Source organism: Cervus canadensis, chromosome 6, assembly GCF_019320065.1.
Source record: "Cervus canadensis isolate Bull #8, Minnesota chromosome 6, ASM1932006v1, whole genome shotgun sequence".
NCBI classification, from domain to species: Eukaryota; Metazoa; Chordata; class Mammalia; order Artiodactyla; family Cervidae; genus Cervus; species Cervus canadensis.
In genome coordinates, this window is record NC_057391.1 from 26,197,393 (window position 1) to 26,214,756 (window position 17,364).

General features: G+C 42.7%; 1 protein-coding gene across 8 annotated transcripts in view; it reads right to left on the reverse strand.

The window, feature by feature from the left end:
* Positions 1-17,364, reverse strand: part of RYR3 (ryanodine receptor 3) — a 547,151-nt gene that overhangs the window by 135,645 nt on the left and 394,142 nt on the right. For all 8 annotated transcript variants that reach the window (XM_043471377.1, XM_043471383.1, XM_043471384.1 and 5 more), the window contains exons 39-43: positions 10,441-10,714; positions 8,180-8,294; positions 6,549-6,678; positions 5,187-5,290; positions 3,234-3,369 (exon numbers count right to left, since the gene is read on the reverse strand). In XM_043471377.1, coding sequence (XP_043327312.1) covers positions 3,234-3,369; positions 5,187-5,290; positions 6,549-6,678; positions 8,180-8,294; positions 10,441-10,714 — 759 coding nt within the window. The remainder of the gene's footprint in view (positions 1-3,233; positions 3,370-5,186; positions 5,291-6,548; positions 6,679-8,179; positions 8,295-10,440; positions 10,715-17,364) is intronic.

The window sequence follows — 17,364 nt, forward strand, 5'->3', positions numbered from 1 at the left end:
CTCTTAAAGACAAATCTTGTTTAAGAAGATTTAACACCAACATTAATAGAAACTAGTAAAATAACATTAGAAAATAATTTTCTAATTCTATTATTTTGATATAGCAAGAGCTTTTGATTTGGCTTAAAAAAAATTTTTTTTAAACACTAGCACCAAACAGAAATTAAACAATTCCACAATTTTTGATCAGCTCAAAGGAGAAAGTGCTGTTTCTCCTTGTTCATTAGGGAGACAGTGTTTACAAGGCAATGCTATATAATGGTTTGAGTAAAGTTTGGCCTCTGGAGCCAAACTGTTCTGGTTCAAATCCTCACGAAAGTCTACTAGCTGTGTGATTCTGGCAAAGGTACTTATTAATGGCTTTAAGCATCAGGGTGTTTATCCATAAAATGATGATGATAACTATATCTAACTCACTGGGTTGTTATATTAAATGAATAAGTTTGTTCATATGAATCCCTCTCTCTTCTATGTTCTCCCCTGGACCATTTCAACTGCAGGTGACCCGCAAGTCCACTTGGTCCCAATATGTTTCCTGACTGATCTCTATTCTATAGCCTCAATTTGGGGCATCTCCATCTGGGGGGTCACACACTGCAAAATCATTCCCCAAACTACACAAGTTCATGACCCTCCATCTCAAACCATTCTGTCCTTCTGACCATCCTTATTTCTTTTCTCCCTACCCTTAAATCTCTAAGCTCTAAAGTGACCTGTTTTTTTTTTTCCTTATGTCCACATACCCAGGACTCAGACATTATAATCACCACCACCAGCAGGTCTGATAAATTCAGTCTCTATTACTTATTTCAAATAGATCTCCTCTATCCCATTCCCATCATCACCATTACAATTCAGAAACTCATTATCCTAACCTGGGCACAGAAGTTCCTGGTGATTGCCAGTCTTTCTTCTGGTGAAAAGGTTCCCCAGTTCTCTGCACACTGAATCAAGACTAAACTCTTCAGTATGGCATTTAAATTCTCCCCATCAGAGCTGCCTGCCTACCTTTTACACCTGTCTCTTAGCACTGTCATCCATGCATCCACCCTGCAGACCAGCTGATCACTGTGTTTCCTGAGCACATGTGCTTTAGCCCTCAGGCCACTGTTCAACTGGCTCCTCTCCTGCACCTCAGCACCTGGAAATCCGACCCTTCAAAGCTCATCTCTAACATTACCTCCCCAAGAGGCCTTTTCTGATCTCAACAGGATGTGGGTATGCCCTCATAAAACCCGCTAACACTCTGTCCCTACCTTACTCCACTCCTTATTATAGTGACCTCTGTCCATGTCTGTTCCCCTGACTAGACTGTCAGTTCCTTCAAAGTAGAAGCCAATAACCTTTGCCAAAACCAAGTGTGACCTTCACGTTAAAGTGCACATATCGTTCTACTGATGGTCTAATAGATTTGCAGTTTATTGCATTATGAAATTGTACTGTAGAGTGTATTAAAAAGGCATAAAACAATCTGAAAACAAAGAGGGTGGACCGAGCATTGATTCAGAGTTTAGTTGAATATGGTTGTACCACATAAGCAAAAGCGAGTGTTGGAATTCGGCCATCTGGGTAAGAAAACAGCCAGTGGATTCCTCAACCTTCATAACCCAAGTAGACAGTCCCACTAACTGACTCATAAAACCCTTGATCTTCCAGTGAAGTTGGCTAAGATGAATAAATGGGTTTTTCCTGGATCTGGTATGTGTCATACAGTCTATTTATAGAATTTGATGGACTATCTGAATCTTTAAAATCTACACAAAATTCCCTTTATTACCAAAATGAAGTGAAGTGAAGCGAAGTCCCTCAGTCGTGTCCGACTCTTTGCGACCCCACGAACTGTAGCCTACCGGGCCCCTCTGTCCATGGGATTTTCCAGGTAAGAGTACTGGAGTGGGTTGCCATTTCCTTCTCCAGTTGTTTTTCCCGACCCAGGGATCAAACCCAGGTCTCCTGCATTGTAGGCAGACGCTTTACCATCTGAGCTACAAGGGAAGCCTCATTATTACCACAAGGCTGCTGCTGCTGCTAAGTCCCATCAGTCAATAACTCTGCATTAATTCAGGATATGCAATCATCTGTACTAGAAATAAAATAGGCTATCAGAGGATACTCTGAAACTGGCTGCAGAGGAAGAAAATGGGAATTTAGCAATGCTGATGGTGAACAGATAGTAGGTATGGAAGACGCAGAGAGAAGCAGAAAACCCAAATCCCTGAAAACTTGGCTGGACGAGTCCTAGGAGAACAAAAGACAAACATCTCAAGGTCTGTGACCAAGTCAAGAAAGGGAAAAAACCGGGACACCGGAAACCATTCAAATATTAAGAACAGCGTACATTATGATGTAGGAAAATAAGCAGGGGGTTGGGGAGGAGGAGACAAGAAGAGCACATGGCAAGATGATGATCACGTAATACCAATACATTTTTAGGTGAATTCTCATAGAACAATCAGCATGACTGCTTATTAGCTGAAATCCCTCTCTGCAGTCACTTAACTAGCCCAGCTAGGTTTGTTAGCCAGAAACTCCAAAATGGGAAAAGGGAGAAAGATTGTAACTATAATGTAAATGCAAGTAAGCCAGTATTAATATCATGACAAAATTTTGGAGACAAGGTGCAATTTTAAGAAACTACTCATTTTATGCAATATTCAGCATATTAAGCTAGTGGAAATGCAGAATTTGTGTCAACTTGGAATTCCCTATAAGTGAGAGGTGATTTGCATTAAGAAGAAGAATATTTAGTGCTTCTATAGCAATTCTTTTTTTTTTTTCCCTACTGGGAGTTTAGTTACCTTTAACAGCTATCAGCTCTTCCATGTTTTTATTCATTCATCCATCCATCCAATCATCCACCCATCCATCCAACCATTCATCCAAAACTCTAAGAATCTAGAGACACACTTGCATTTAATTCTGGGAAACAAGTGAGATCAAGATATTAACAAGCGCCCTCTTTTAGAAGAAGAGGTATGAAGAGGTGACAAGCCCAGGCTGATGTAGTGAGCTCCTTGTAGGCTCTGGTCCTAGCATTCAGGACTCTCTCCACTGGATTCCACTCTTGATCCTTGTCTAGCCTGATTGTCCCAGAGGTTTTTCTCTCAGTTGCCACCTACCTATACAATCTATCATGTTTATGGATAGGAAGCAGTGCAAAGAATTTCCTTTCCCTAGTACGCACTGCGATTGTGCCATCCTAGGTCTGAAAGGCATGGAAAACTGAGACTCACTGTTCACGAAGACGGCAAACCTCAGGAAGGACAAGTAGCGCTCCCCTTCAATGGGGTTCCAGCCGACATCAGGGTATCCTTTGGCTAGAAGCATGGGGCAGCTCTGCAGGCCACAGCCTGCCAAGTAGGTCACCACCTGCCAAGAACAAAACAAAGTTAAGTGCCCAGGTTTTTTTTTGTTTTTTTCTTTATGTAAGTTTTTTTATATAGCTGGTAAGGCATGCACAATTCTGGGAACTGAAGGGCTTTCATTTCTCTAGAAGCTGGAGACAGCCCACTACTTTCCAAGTAAATAATTTAGCAGATTTGAAATTGGAACCTTTTACTCATTTTTGTTTCCAAGCAATTGACAAGGCTGATGATCACCGCTATGTAGATATAAGCCATATGCTATGATTTCCCGGTTCTGGCAAGAGGGACATGCCATTTAAAAGTTCTGGCAAGAGGGACATGGCATTTAAAAGTAGGCCTAATTAAGGTCCCACGGGGGAGACAATGGTGGATGCAGGCTGGCCCTGTTCGTTTGACCATGGGATTTCAAAACCAAAATGTTCAGTCACTGGGTGACTGGTGGGCCCTCCTCCTCCTCTGCAGACTTCCCTGGGTACCCTCTCTCCGCTCTCCCTGCCTCCTGGTCTCCCTTCCCAGGGAGGCTCAGGGTCCCTGATGAGCAGTTATCATGGGATCAGGTGAATGTGGCTGAGGGTGGGTGCTGAGCACGGCCCCCTGGGGCACTGTCTTATCATGAGAGAATCATTACCTAATTTTAAACACAGGTGTCAGTTATCATCAGATCACCTAAATGAAAACTGAGATATTTATGGCCATTTAAATGGATGAATAGCCAAGTCTGACTAAACTCTGTCCCCTCAGAGGCAGAGGCCAGGAATGCCCAGGGCATTCACAGAACAGCAACCACGTAACTCGCTGCTGGGCGCACAGCTCCTGAGTTCGTGTGTGTATGGGGTGGGGTGGGGTTTGTCTTGTTTCTAGTCCAATCACCACTTCTCACTAAAACCAGGACGTGTTCCAGAACATAAAAAACTGTCGTGTTTTTCCTCTGCTTGAAGCCCTCCAGTGGTTTCTGGGGCTCGAGGCTCTATAGTGAGGTCCCAAAACATCACAGGTAATAGCACGGCCTCTAAAGCCCAGGGCTTTGACCTTGGCTCTGACACTCACAAACCCGATGACTTTGAGGATATTACCTAATCTCTCTATGCCTCAGTTTCCTCTCCTGTAACTGGGGCAATGATAAAAAGGCTTGTCCTGAGGATCACGTGACTTAATTCTGAGTGGGGCCTGGCACACAGTGATTCCGCAGGTGTATGGACCTCTGCTATTAGCAGTAATGGCAGCCTGGGGCCCATTCATTTCTGTTTCTCCTCCCTTCTCAGCACTCCCCGCAAGCTTCAGAGCTCTGGTCACAGCCAGCTTTCTGAAATTCAAGCACACCATGCTCTCATCTCTGAAATTCAAACATTCCTGGCACAGGCTTGTCTTCAATGTGACCGAGTAGCTTCTGCCCAGCCTCGGGGTCACCTCTTTGCTGAGGGCCCCTCCTGATCCCCTTGTTGGGGTCAGATGCCCGCTCCTAGCTGCTCCCAAACCCACCAGGCAGTGGACAGCCTTTTCCTCGTCCCCCTCCTCCTGACTAGACGGCTCCTCTCCAAACTGAGAAAGTGCGTTGTCAGTCGCGTCAGCTGTCCAGTCAAGGAAACAGTGTGAAGACAGGATAGGAAGAAGGTGAAGGTGTCTGTGGAGCTGGCAAGTCCTGCCCACAGGAGAAGCTCTGGTCCTAATTATCACACGGCTGCCAGGACTCACATCCCGCCCCACTTTCCTCACACGCTGAGGAGGTTCCGACGCAGGCTCAGCCTCTGGTCTGCTTTTTCTTGGCTTGGCCGTGCTATAAGCAGGGGAGAGCAAGCACAGTGCCCCCCCAAGGCCAGTTACCTTCTCGAGGTCTGGCTCCTCTAAGCCCAGCGCTAACTCATTGTTGTCCATCACGGAGGAAGCGGCCACATCCAGCGGGGTGGATCCTCTCATCGAGGGGGAAGCTGAGGAAGAAGGAGAGAAGGGGAGAGAAAGGGAGAAAGGCCACCCGGCGCTGAGCTGAGGTTGCAGTGCGCAGTCATGGCCAGGAGAGGTCAGCAAACACAAAACCTGGACACATCGCTGTCCTCAAAGCGGGGCTGCCCGCCCCATTCAAGAGCAGCTGTTTTCTATCCTTCCCCCCAACACTCATTACTGACCGTGAACATAGCTGAAGTTAGAAAATCAGTTCATAGGAGCAACTGGGACCACGTATTTTCAAGTGCTTTTCTAACATGGAAGTTCTTGGGCCCTCGTTTGGTGACCATTCAAAAGTCTCAGATGTCACTTGATAACCAAGCTCACATAACTTGGTCATTTCTGGGGTCACCGCCTAGAGTTTAAAAATAACCTCAAACAGATTAGCTCTTAGAATTATATCAGGTCACCACCGTTGTCTTTCATTTCCTTTTGTTTGGTTCTTGGGCTAAAATTGAGAAAAAACTTAAGGTGGCATTTTATAAAAAGGTTGGTTAGTCTAAGCTTGTTGTTGCTTAGTCCCTAAGTCGAGTACGACTCTTTTTGCAATCCCATGAGGTTGCATTTGATAAACAGGAAACCTGAGATTTCAGATTTCACGTGCACACAATGTATTTGTGTCTTCCACAAATTCATTTAGTTTACATACAGAAGAGTGAGCAAGGCAAGTGCATGCATTGGTTTTCTAGCGGTGGTGTTGGATTTACATTGTTTGTCCATAGTCGCTCCTGGCCTGTCTGCCTTGCAGCTATGAAAGCACTGGCTGGTTAGCTGATGGGACAGGCATGTCGCCTGCAGCCAGCCTGCCAAGAAGAGATTGGATCTATGACCTTGGTCTTATTAGCACTGCTCCCTGGTCAGCTGAATGGGCTGGGAGGCACTGGATCTCCAGACTACATCCATAATCTCAGGTAGCATTTCATGAACCCCGGGTCCCCAGAGAGAGGAGGCAAAACTGTGTGACTATAAACTGTGTGCCTAAGCCAAAACAAATCTGTCATCATTACTGTCACCACGGCTGGTTGGCCGCGACTTCTCTCCTTAGTTTGGAGAGCAGAGACATGGTATTATTATTATCTCACATGTTTTGAGATCAGGCAGGATTCCTTCTTCCAGGATTTAAAAATTCCTCCAGGATTTAAAAATACCATAGCACACATGTGACTTCTTTCCTTTTACTGCCTAAGTGGCCAGCAGGGGAAGGGTAACCCCTGAGCCAAATGCAGAAATTATAACAAGACCTACCTAGGCCAACACTGCTGTTCTCCAACAGGTAACTTAGATGCTCAAACATGGCCTTCTGATTTTGTCGGCTGATTCGACAGAAATAGCACAGGAAGCGGCAACAGCTAGCAACCATCTTTGGAAAGGCAATCTGTAGGGAGAAGTAGAAAGTGTCACGGGGAAGAATCTATCAAGAAGCCTTTCTGAAAAGGCTGACTTCAAAGAGTCTTAGGTTGGAGCCTTGCAAACTGTGAACAGTTGGGAAAAATAATTTTCTCCTTGCTTCCGGTTGTTTCCAAGACTTTTTCATAGGAGCGACAGAGAATACACATCTAAGAAGAGGCTTCTAAAAATATCGAGAGCTAATTATAGCTCCTGAAGTATCTTTCTTTCAAAAAAAAAAATAGATGTCAAGCCAGAATTCTAGTCACCCTCAGATATCTTGTGAAATTGTTCAACCCTACATCAGACCACTGTTTCTGAGTAGGAAGGGAGGGAACAGAAATGGAGATGGGTGATCACAGAAAATAAGACCTAGCACTGTATCAAACCTGAGTCTTCTGCATAAAGATCGGCCTCTACTGCTGTAGAACCCTCAACAGCATCACCCTCTCAGACTGTGAGCCTTCCCCGATTACTCTGTCCTTGATCACCACTCTCCTAGAGCATTCATAACATGATTCTTACAATTTAGCACCAAAGTGCCAACTTCTATTACCATCAAAAGTGGTTGGCTTCTCTGCTTAACAAAGTAATTAGCATCTCCAGGGTCTGGCTGGATCCTCTGTTTGATCATTCATGCTCAATAAATGGTGTCAGTGTTAACCTTGGCTCAGGATCCAAGAAAGCCCTTGATTTCCGCTTTTAGAATCATGGAACGTGCTCTAGGAAGCAAGATTCTAAAAGTTAGTCTGTCTGTTTGCTGAGGCACACAGACATTTGTTCAGAGGCCTTCTGGGGAGAGTCCACTTTCCTGAGACATCAGAAGGAAGCAAATGAGGAGCAAGGTGAATGGGGCTCCTATGTTCTTCCTTCACAATGCTCACCTGTCAATATTGGTGCTGCTTTCCTAGGACCAGGTACTCTAGAATTTCCAATATTTAAAAACATCCCCTATCTGTTGCCTTAAGCTCTCTGACTCTGAGGAGGACCTGGACAAGCTGCAGCACCTGCCCAGGTGGGCCCTGTTGGCACTCCCTGCCCCTTGGCAGCAGGAGCTCCCTGGCCCCTTATGGCAGGGCTGGCTAGGAAATCAACATAAGTCAGGAGCTTGGCTCAGACAGGAAACATGTACACTCCGGTGGGAACAGTGCCAGGATCATTATTAAGACCCTGTTCTCCTTCAGAACTGCCTTCTGACACAGCACCAGACATATCAGGCTCCTAAGTGGAACCTGGAGGAATTCCATCTTGGAAGGAGCAGGACTGCAGAAGAGGCTGGGAAGGAGACTGAGCAGCCCAGTGGATGAGTGAGAACTCTCACACTGGCTGGGTCCCATCTCCATGCTCCTTCTTGGCCTTGTGCTTACCCCCGTGCCCTCCCTGGGAAGAATCACTAGGCAGTGGGCACCAACCACGTGCCTGTGAAGAGGCCACTTCACATGACCCGGCCCAGGGGTCAAGTTCAAGTTAAATTCTCCTTGGAGCATTACCTGAGACTTTTCTGTACCCAGCACGTTCACCATCACCTCCATGACCGTCTCGTGCATGCCGAGGACTCTCATGAGGTTGGGGTGCTGGTAAAACACCTTGTTGTTCATTATGTCTCTAGGGTAATCGGAGAGAGAAGTCAGCACTTGCTTATTTCAATGCTATGACAATTCAGGGCTGAGAATACACAAATGCACATGCACACACATTCAGGGTGAACTAATGTATGAGTTTGATCCTTGAGTTGGGAAGATCCTCTAGAGAAGGGAATGACTACCCACTCCAGTATTTTTGGCTGGAAAATTCCATGGACAGAGGAGCCGAGAAGTCTGGCAGGCTACAGTCCATAGGGTCACAAAGAGTTGGACATGATTGAGGGACTAAAATGTTCACTTCTAATGTACATGCCATCTGCTGGAAAGATGGTCAGAAGGTACTAGGTTGGTGGAATATATGTGGAGGGCCTTTTTTAGCTGATAGGAATATCTTATGTTCATTCATTTCTACTTTTTTTCTTTTAAATATTTCCTTCTGATGACATTAAGTAGCTGCCCCTTGGGTTTTTTTTTTTTTTTTGCTTGTGATAGTTTTGAGACAGCCCAAACCACTGAATTTCTCTTCCTCTGTGTATTAAGGGTCTTCTATTTTTTGTTCTCTTGTCCTTATATTTATGTCTCTATGTACTTTAGTTATCCAAATGGTAGGGCACCCTTTTCTTAAGGCAATTGTGTATTAGGTACCAACAATATTTTTGGACAGTAAGCACCCAATAAAATGATCAAAATGAAACATAAAAAGAATTATGTTTTTAAGTCATTCAGCATAAATTCACATAATAAAGCTGCAGGCAAATCAAAATACAGAGGCAGCCTGTGACCTGGCTGTGTAATTCCTTGCAAGTGGTTACTCTCAGCCCATATCTCTTTCTCCAGAGGGTTGCAGCTGTTAAAAGGAGACACCACTAAGTTTCAGTGGAGCTATGTCTACTACAAGGGCTGGGAGAAAGGCTAATTCTGCAGCTGTTTCCTCTTTCCATAAAAGTTTCTTCACCTCTACTGTAAGATTCCTGTTTGGAAATGAATTTAAGGAATGCATGTATCCCCTCATCCTGCCTCAACTGCCAGCATCTCTGTTCTGGGCCTCAGTGATGCTCCTTTACTTTGCGGGTTTGAGGGTGGTAGGATGACAATTCCAGCAGCAGGAAGACTGATTCTAGTGCTTGATTTTACTTAGGTAAAGCTGTGGGTTAGTGAATTTTGGGGGGCTTTAGGTTTCTCATCTGCAATACAGAACTATGCTACCTAATTAAAGGAAATCTTTTTGATATCTAAAACACGATCTTTCTTATGGTATACATATACAATGGAATCCTACTCAGCCATAAAAAAGAATGAAATTTTGCCATTTGTAGCAACATGAATGGACTTGGAGGGCATTTTGCTAAGTGAAATAAGACAGATAAAGACAAATACTGTATGATATCACTTATAAGTGAAATCTAAAAAATACAAGAAACTAGTGAATACAACAAAACAGAAGCAGACTCACAGATATAGGCAGCAAACTAGTGGTTATCAGTGGGGAGGAGAGGATGGGGCAATATAGGGGTAGGGGAATGGGAGGTACAGACTGTTAGGTGTAAGATAGGCTCAAGCATATATTGTACAACACAAGGAATATAACCAATATTCTGTAATAACTGTAAAAGGAAAGTAACCTTTAAAATTGTTTAAAAATAAAAAAAATTTAAATTATGAAAACAAAAACAAGAAAATAAATAAAATTCAATCTTTCTAGTGTCGTGGCTTCTAAGGAAGATCCACAAGCTATTGTCATGAGGAAATACATTTTGAAGGATTGAAGACCCTGACTCTATTCCCAAGAAAAGGGAGGAAAAGGGCTCTAATTATTCAAAGGGAAGTCTCAGAAGATTTCCAGTCAAAACCTTAGGTGCTCAAAAAGTTTCTCTCTTGTTGGGTTGAACACACTGTCCCTTCCTTTGAATTTTTTCCTTGCTTTCCTGGGACTATTTTTATCAGATTCAAACTAAATATCTGCTTTTTTCCAAGAATCCTTCCTACTTCTGGCCACAGCCCTTCACCCCAAGTCGCCCACTGTCTGCTCTCTGAGGTTATTGAAGGGGACTGATTTAATGAGCATATAACCCCAAGAGGAGTGAAATCAGGGGAACCCAGAGGTTTTTATGTGACTTGATTTCAGAACTGCCTCCTCTGCAAGCTTGCCCCTGATGGGAATGACCCACCCCAGCCCGTTGATCATGAGTAGCTCCTCCTCCTTGCCCATCCGGACGCTGAGCAGGCAGCGAATTTGGCCCAGGGCGGCTAGCAGGCTGATGGTGTCGCTCACGGAGGCCTGGCTGATGGTGTAGGTCTTGCGCAGCGCCTGCAGCAGCTCCCCGATGCTGTCGTACTGCCGCCGCAGGAGGTTGAACATCATCCGGACCAGCTCTGCATCCTGGATCTGGTCCTCCTGGGCCCAGCGGATCATGGTCTGTGAGATGAGCTCCTTCAGGGTTGCTGCAAGGACAAGGGGAAGCACCAGTACTGTGGCTGTCGAGGCTCAGGAGCACTGCACGCCTCTGTCACTTCGCTCAGTGATAACGTACAACATCAGCTGGGTAGGGTTAAAAAAAATTCTTAAAGGTGGATTATGGCACCCAGAGAAGTAGAACACATACCAAGAGGCAGGTGCATGAGCCATATTATAATAAAAGAATATCTTCAATTTGAATTGAGAAGGCTAAATATTCTATCTGGATTAAATGGCATTTAGTGATGCTTGAATGATGCTGGATGTAGGGGACAAAATAAGATGCCTTCTTGCCATCAGGGTGCTCACAACTTGGCTCTTCACATTTTCATTTTGACTTAAAAGCTACATTTTATCCTTATTTTATAATACAATGCAATACACACTAAGATGGGGTTGTGTTTAAGTGCCACAGGATAGAGTGGGGAGTGATTCTGGCTAGATGAAAACATAAGAAGACATTGGTCACTGCCTCTTAGGAGTAAAGCACTATTAAGTGCTAGGATTTCTCCACCATAAATGCTATCCTCCAAGTATTCTAAAGATATTATCTACCATGAACTGAGTAAGTGATTCAAGAACTCTAAAATGTATTTGAGATGACACAAACATAAAAATACATTAGGGGATAGAGAGAGGCAGACTGAGAACATATTAGGTCCAAAGACTTTGCAACTGGACACCTGACCATCATCCGCTGAACTGATTGTGTTGTCCTGGGTCTTTGGCAGGAGTCAGCTGACACTGTGTCAGATGCTTTATAAGCATCAGGGGAGAAAACAGTATGACTCTGAATTCAGAACGTATCAGGGCTCACGCTGGTTGCACAGAAACACCACTGACTGCACAAGTCAAGGAAAGATGGCTCAAGTGGGAACCAAACCAGCCCTTCACAGGGTGAACTGAATGGCCCCTGAGAAGCGCTGATGGGCATTGGTGTGGGAAGATGACCAAAAGGGAGATGCAGATCTGAGCAGGAGGACAGTGTGATAGGGGATCCTGCCAGAATGTCTGGGAGGCACTGCTCACCCCCCTCCATGTCATACATATTTCCAGAAGATGCTATAACACAGGTGAGAAATGCTGTTCTTATAACTGCATCCAAGTCCAGCTCTGCCTGTCACATTTCTGCAAAGTATGGATGGCACCAAGAGCCTTAATTCAGACCGGTGATAAAGGCAGAGCTCCCGGGATGATGAGGGTTACGCAGTCCTTCAGTGAAAGGACTGGGAATAAACTTGGATAAGTGCTTTCAGTAGCCTGTGCCCTGTCTTAAATTGTTTTCTACCTCTGTGACATTAAATATGGCAGGTGTCTTCTCTACATACGGGCTCATCATAAGGATATGAAAATTGACCTTTGTTACCAAAGCTCCAGAAGAGATCTAGATGTAAAGGATTAATTCAACTTAACTTCTGTGTCTATCAACCCTGGGGGTGTTTTAGGTTTAGACGGGAGACATAAGCTAAAAACTTAAAAAACAACAAAAAAAGGATACCCAAGGCAGAGAGAAGCACAGTTAAAAGATGTTCCTAAGAGATCTCACTTAGCAGGGATTGCTGACTAACACCTGTTAGGTTAGATAATATCTGAACTCTCTGGGGGAGAAAAGTTATTTACCGTCTAAGCCTGGTCTCCTCTCAGGAACTTGTTTCCTCAGCAGTCACATGTAAAAGTTTCTGTTTCTCCTACTTAATAGTCAGACTAATGAATAAAAGCAGGACAAAACCATAGATGTTCTTGGATGCAACATAAGCTTACCTGGTCCTGCATGTACAGTTTCCTCTTCAGCCTGACCCTGGACTGAAAGAATTACAGTTCTCGATACTTACAACCAAATTCTTTGCAGAGATAATACACATGACCACAGTCCCTGCCACACACGAAAAGCAACCAGAAGTATTAATCAGCTCAAAGACCGTCCTCTTTTCAACAGGGAATTCTACAGAGTCACAATGAAACCATGTAAATATTCCCTTAACTTGTCTTTCAGATTAATTCAAGATTTGGGTGAGCTCTTAGCCACACACTGACTTATCAATCCAAATCAACATTTATACCTAGAGAAGGGTTCATTTCAGCACAACACCTCATGAGAAGGCAAATGGGAAAGGAAATAGCTATTTTTTTTTTTTGGAAAGGGCAAGATTTTATTTTTGAATACTTGATATATATATTATATATGCACAGTGTTTTAAAAAAATTTCATTTCCATCGTGGTTTATCACAGAATATTGAATACAGCTTCCTGTGCTATACAGGGGACCTTGTTAACCAATGTGTATGTAAAAGGTTTGGATCTGCTAATCCCAAACTCCCAGTCCTTCTCCCACAACCTCCCCCTTGACAACCACAAGTCTGTTCCCTATGTCTGTGAGTCCATTTCTGGGAAACAGCTCTTTAGCCTGAAAGGGCAGAACAGGAAATGCCCCATGGGTTCTTTGCCCAGGTCAGCCTTTAAGGTATACATGAGGCAATGGGATAAACAATTATCTATGTGTGACCAAGCTAATGCTCAGTTAAAAAATTGTGACACCCCCCCCCCCCAAGCTCCTGACAGAAAAAGCACCTCATCATTGTGTATTGATAGGTTAAGACCATTCTTGTTGGACAAGGTTTCAGATTGTGAGACCAAGGTTTGGAAAGTGAGAGAAAGTATAACGATGAGAAGAAAAACAACTGGGGATGGGGGAGAAACATCCTTAAGAGCCCTGAGAAGCACGGCGTACTTTGTGGCCTGACATATGCTGGAGCCCTAGCACCCACCAAACAAACCTAGGCTGAATCATGAATTTTTAAAGGTCTAAACACCTCTGGGACTGAGAAAATGGAGCTTTATACTCCTGGCAGCAATGCTGTTGAAAACTGCTCAGACTTTAATTAGCTCCCAAGAACCAGCAACAGAGCAGCATAAATGAACCAGGGTAGAGAGGTTAAAAAGAATACATTTTCTAGAATGTGAAAGGTTCTTCATGTAACTGCATATCTGGGGATTAAAATAATTAATGCACATAACCATCTCTGGCACAAACCGTGGGCTTAATAAAAGGTAACTCTTATGCTATCTGTGCCAGTAACTATAAAAGTTTGGTTCACAGACCCCTGGGGTCTCTAAGACCCTTCAGGCAGTTTTCAAGGCCTGCTGTACTTTCATAATAATTCTAAGATGCCATTTGCCTTTTTCATAGTGTGATTAGCTGTACTAATGGTGCAAAAGCAACAGTGGGTGAAACTACTGGGGCAAAAACAAACAAACAAAAACAACAGCTGGGTCCTTAGCACAAATCAAGACAGCAACACCAAACTCTATGGTTTCCTGCTGCATTACCAGAACAACAACCAGTACTGCTTGCATAAGAACGCTCTGAGTGGCATAGAAAGGTTATTAATTTTATTAACAACAAAGGACTGATGCTGAAGTTGAAACTCCAATACTCTGGCCACCTGATGTGAAGAACTGACTCATTTGAAAAGACCCTGATGCTGGGAAAGACTGAAGGCAGGAGAAGAAGGGGACGACAGTGGATGAGATAGTTGGATGGCATCACCGACTCAATGGACATGAGTTTGAGTAAACTCCGGGAGTTGGTGACGGACAGGGAGGCCTGGTGTGCTGCAGTCCATAGGGTGGCAAATAGTTGGACATGACTGAGTGACTGAACTGAACACAAATTCCTGAGTATACATATTTCTAAAGCACTTCTGTTGTACAAAGGCCAGTGGTTTTCCTGAGGAAAAACACCTGTGTGATTATCATGATTGTTGCTGGCTAAACTAGCTGCTTCTTTCTTGGAATGCCATCTTAATTAAGAGAACAACAGACAAACTGGTCAATCACACTTGAGTAACTGATAGATACTTTTTTAAAAATGAAACAAGCCTGTCACTTCAAGGAAAACAACTCTTAGGACTTGTTGCCAAGTTTAAAATTCAAGCTTTCAAGAGAAAACTAGAATTTTGGAAAATGTTTATCTGCCACTGTGAATTTGACAGCTTCCCAACATTTAAAGACTTTTTTGATTAAGTTGTTGATATTAATGAATGTAATTTAAGAAATAGTTTATGATAAACTGTGTCAACATTTGAAAGCTCTGTATAACTCAATGAACCAGTTATTTCCCAATGATTAATGTGTGATGTTACAAAAACATCATGGATAAAAGAATCCATTTTACAAGTAAGATAGACCAATGGATTGTTATATAACCAAATAAAAAAAAAGTCTTTACTATTATTTCAAATTCCACATAGCAAATAACTTTTGAGGAACTATTACTTGCTGAGTCTTAACATAGTATCATAAGAATATCCATAATTATCTGAAAAGGCTACTAATAGTACTCCTTCTCTTTCCAACTATATATCTGTTTGAGGCCAATTCTTTAACCAGATATAAGAATAAAAAAAAATCAAGCTATCTTCTAAGTCAGACATAAGAGATTTATAAAAGTGCAAAAATCACTAAATATTTTTTTGAATTATTAAACATTTAGTTGTTATTCATAGAAGTTATTCATGTAACATGTAATGGGTTTACTCTATTATTATTTATTTATTTAAGCACAGTTAATTTATAATATTATAGTAGTTTCAGGTGTCCAATAGACTTGATATTTTTATAGATTATACTTGATTTAAAGTTATAAGATAATGGCTACATTCTCTGTGTTGTACACTATATCACCACAATTTATTTCATTCATAATAGTTTGTATCTCTTTCTCCCCTAACCAATCTTGCCCCTCCCCTCTTTTCTCTCCCCACTGTGCCCAATGCTAATCACTACTTTGTTCTCTAAATCTGTGAGTTTGTTTCTGTTTTGCTACATTCATTTGTTTACTTTTTAGATTCCACATATAAGTGATAATACACTGTCCTTGTCTTTCTCTGACTTATTTCATTAAGCATAAGTGGGTTTCTTATTTTTCAATGAATTAACAAATATTTTAAAAATCTCAGTTTTAAATTCTATTTTAGTTTTACTTGTATAATATGATAGATACAATCTTCATAAACTAAGGCATATTGGGATCCTTGGTAAGTTTTAAGAGCATAAAGGGGCCTCAAGGCTGAAATTTAGAGGATCACTGTCTCTATAAAAGGGTCTACCTTAGGGGATGGCTGTTACTGGAAGGCACAGCATTCCCTTTGGCTAAGATAAACCCTGTTCCATTAGATTGTGATTCTAATCAAGTGGTTGAGACCAGAATCTTGAAAACTGTGTCTTAGCAAGCTTTCTCTGTTTCTGGATGAGAGGTAAATTAAATGAGCATAAAGAGAGTAAGACAGCTCACATGGAGAAATAAAGCGAAGATTAAAGAATCATTATTTTGAAAATTGAATCCTGGCAGTCAGCAAGGGGTCCGGCCATTATTCATTCATTACCAAAGGGCTCCCCACCAGCCTGAAGGGCCCTACGCTTCCCTCCTTCATTTGGGGTGAAGATGAGTCACCCTGGGAGCAAGGATGGAGCCAGGTATCTCTGACACCACGGCAGCCAGGCCTTCTGCAGCCTGCTCTGCAGCTGCTCTGTAGCCAGTACAGTGAGGCACAGAGAAAAGGAGGATGGCAGGCTGTAGGGGAAGCACTGATTTTCTGCCCCTGACATTTGCTGATCCTTCTGCAAAGACTTTATTCTCAGTAATACCTGAAACCAGGGTGGTCTGCTCTAGAAGGGTTTGCTCTGGAGGCCATGTGTATCCAGGCCTCAGGACACACCTCATTCATCCATTTCTGCCTGTCCTCATCTTAGTAGGTGAATTACCTCCAGTTATAGCCCCCCTAAGTTAGCTTATCAATTGAATGACATTTTCTATTACATGCCCAATACTGAATAAAGTACTCTATACGAAACTATGTCAAGACGCAGTTACTACCCACAGCAGCCTAGCCAGGAAAACTAAATATGTAAATAAAGTGTAAAATAATGGGTAAAACTGTATTTGCCCAGGACATTTAGAAACGAAACCGTTTATAAGAAGGTACAACTTCTGTTATAATACACATGCCCAAAAGAAATCAGAAAAGAGAAATGATCAGATCTTCCTCTCTTACTTTTCCCCTTAATGATGAGTCCTTTATCTGAAGTTCTTTATATTTCTAGAATAAGTCTATATTGCTGCTGCTGTTTAGTCACTAAGTCCTGCCTGACTCTTGTGACCCCAGGGTCTGTAGCCCGACAGGCTCTTCTATCCATGGGATTTCCCAGGCAAGAATACTGGAATGGGGAGCCATTCCTTTCTCCAGGGGATCTTCCTGACCCAGGGATTGAACCCGTCTTTCCTGCTTGGCAGGTGGATTCTTTGCCATTGAGCCACAGGGGAAGGTGTAGGTCCATATTGCATGGAGATTAAAGAAGCAAGGAGAAAAAATTCTATCATGAATATATCTTCCACGGAAGATACGAAATGATCTGAGAGGAAACACATTCCTATGGTTTGCAACACCATTTCCTTTCAAAAGATAATTTATACAAGTAGTTCATGTAGTAAATGCTTATTTTTGTTGTTGTTGTTCTAGTATCAGTGGGAGAGTGCTGACAATTTTGGAAGATTTTTTTTAAAAAGCAAATGGAGAAGATTCTCAAGAATACTTGAATCTCTTTCTTAAGCAGAGACAGATGCAACTAAATACTGAT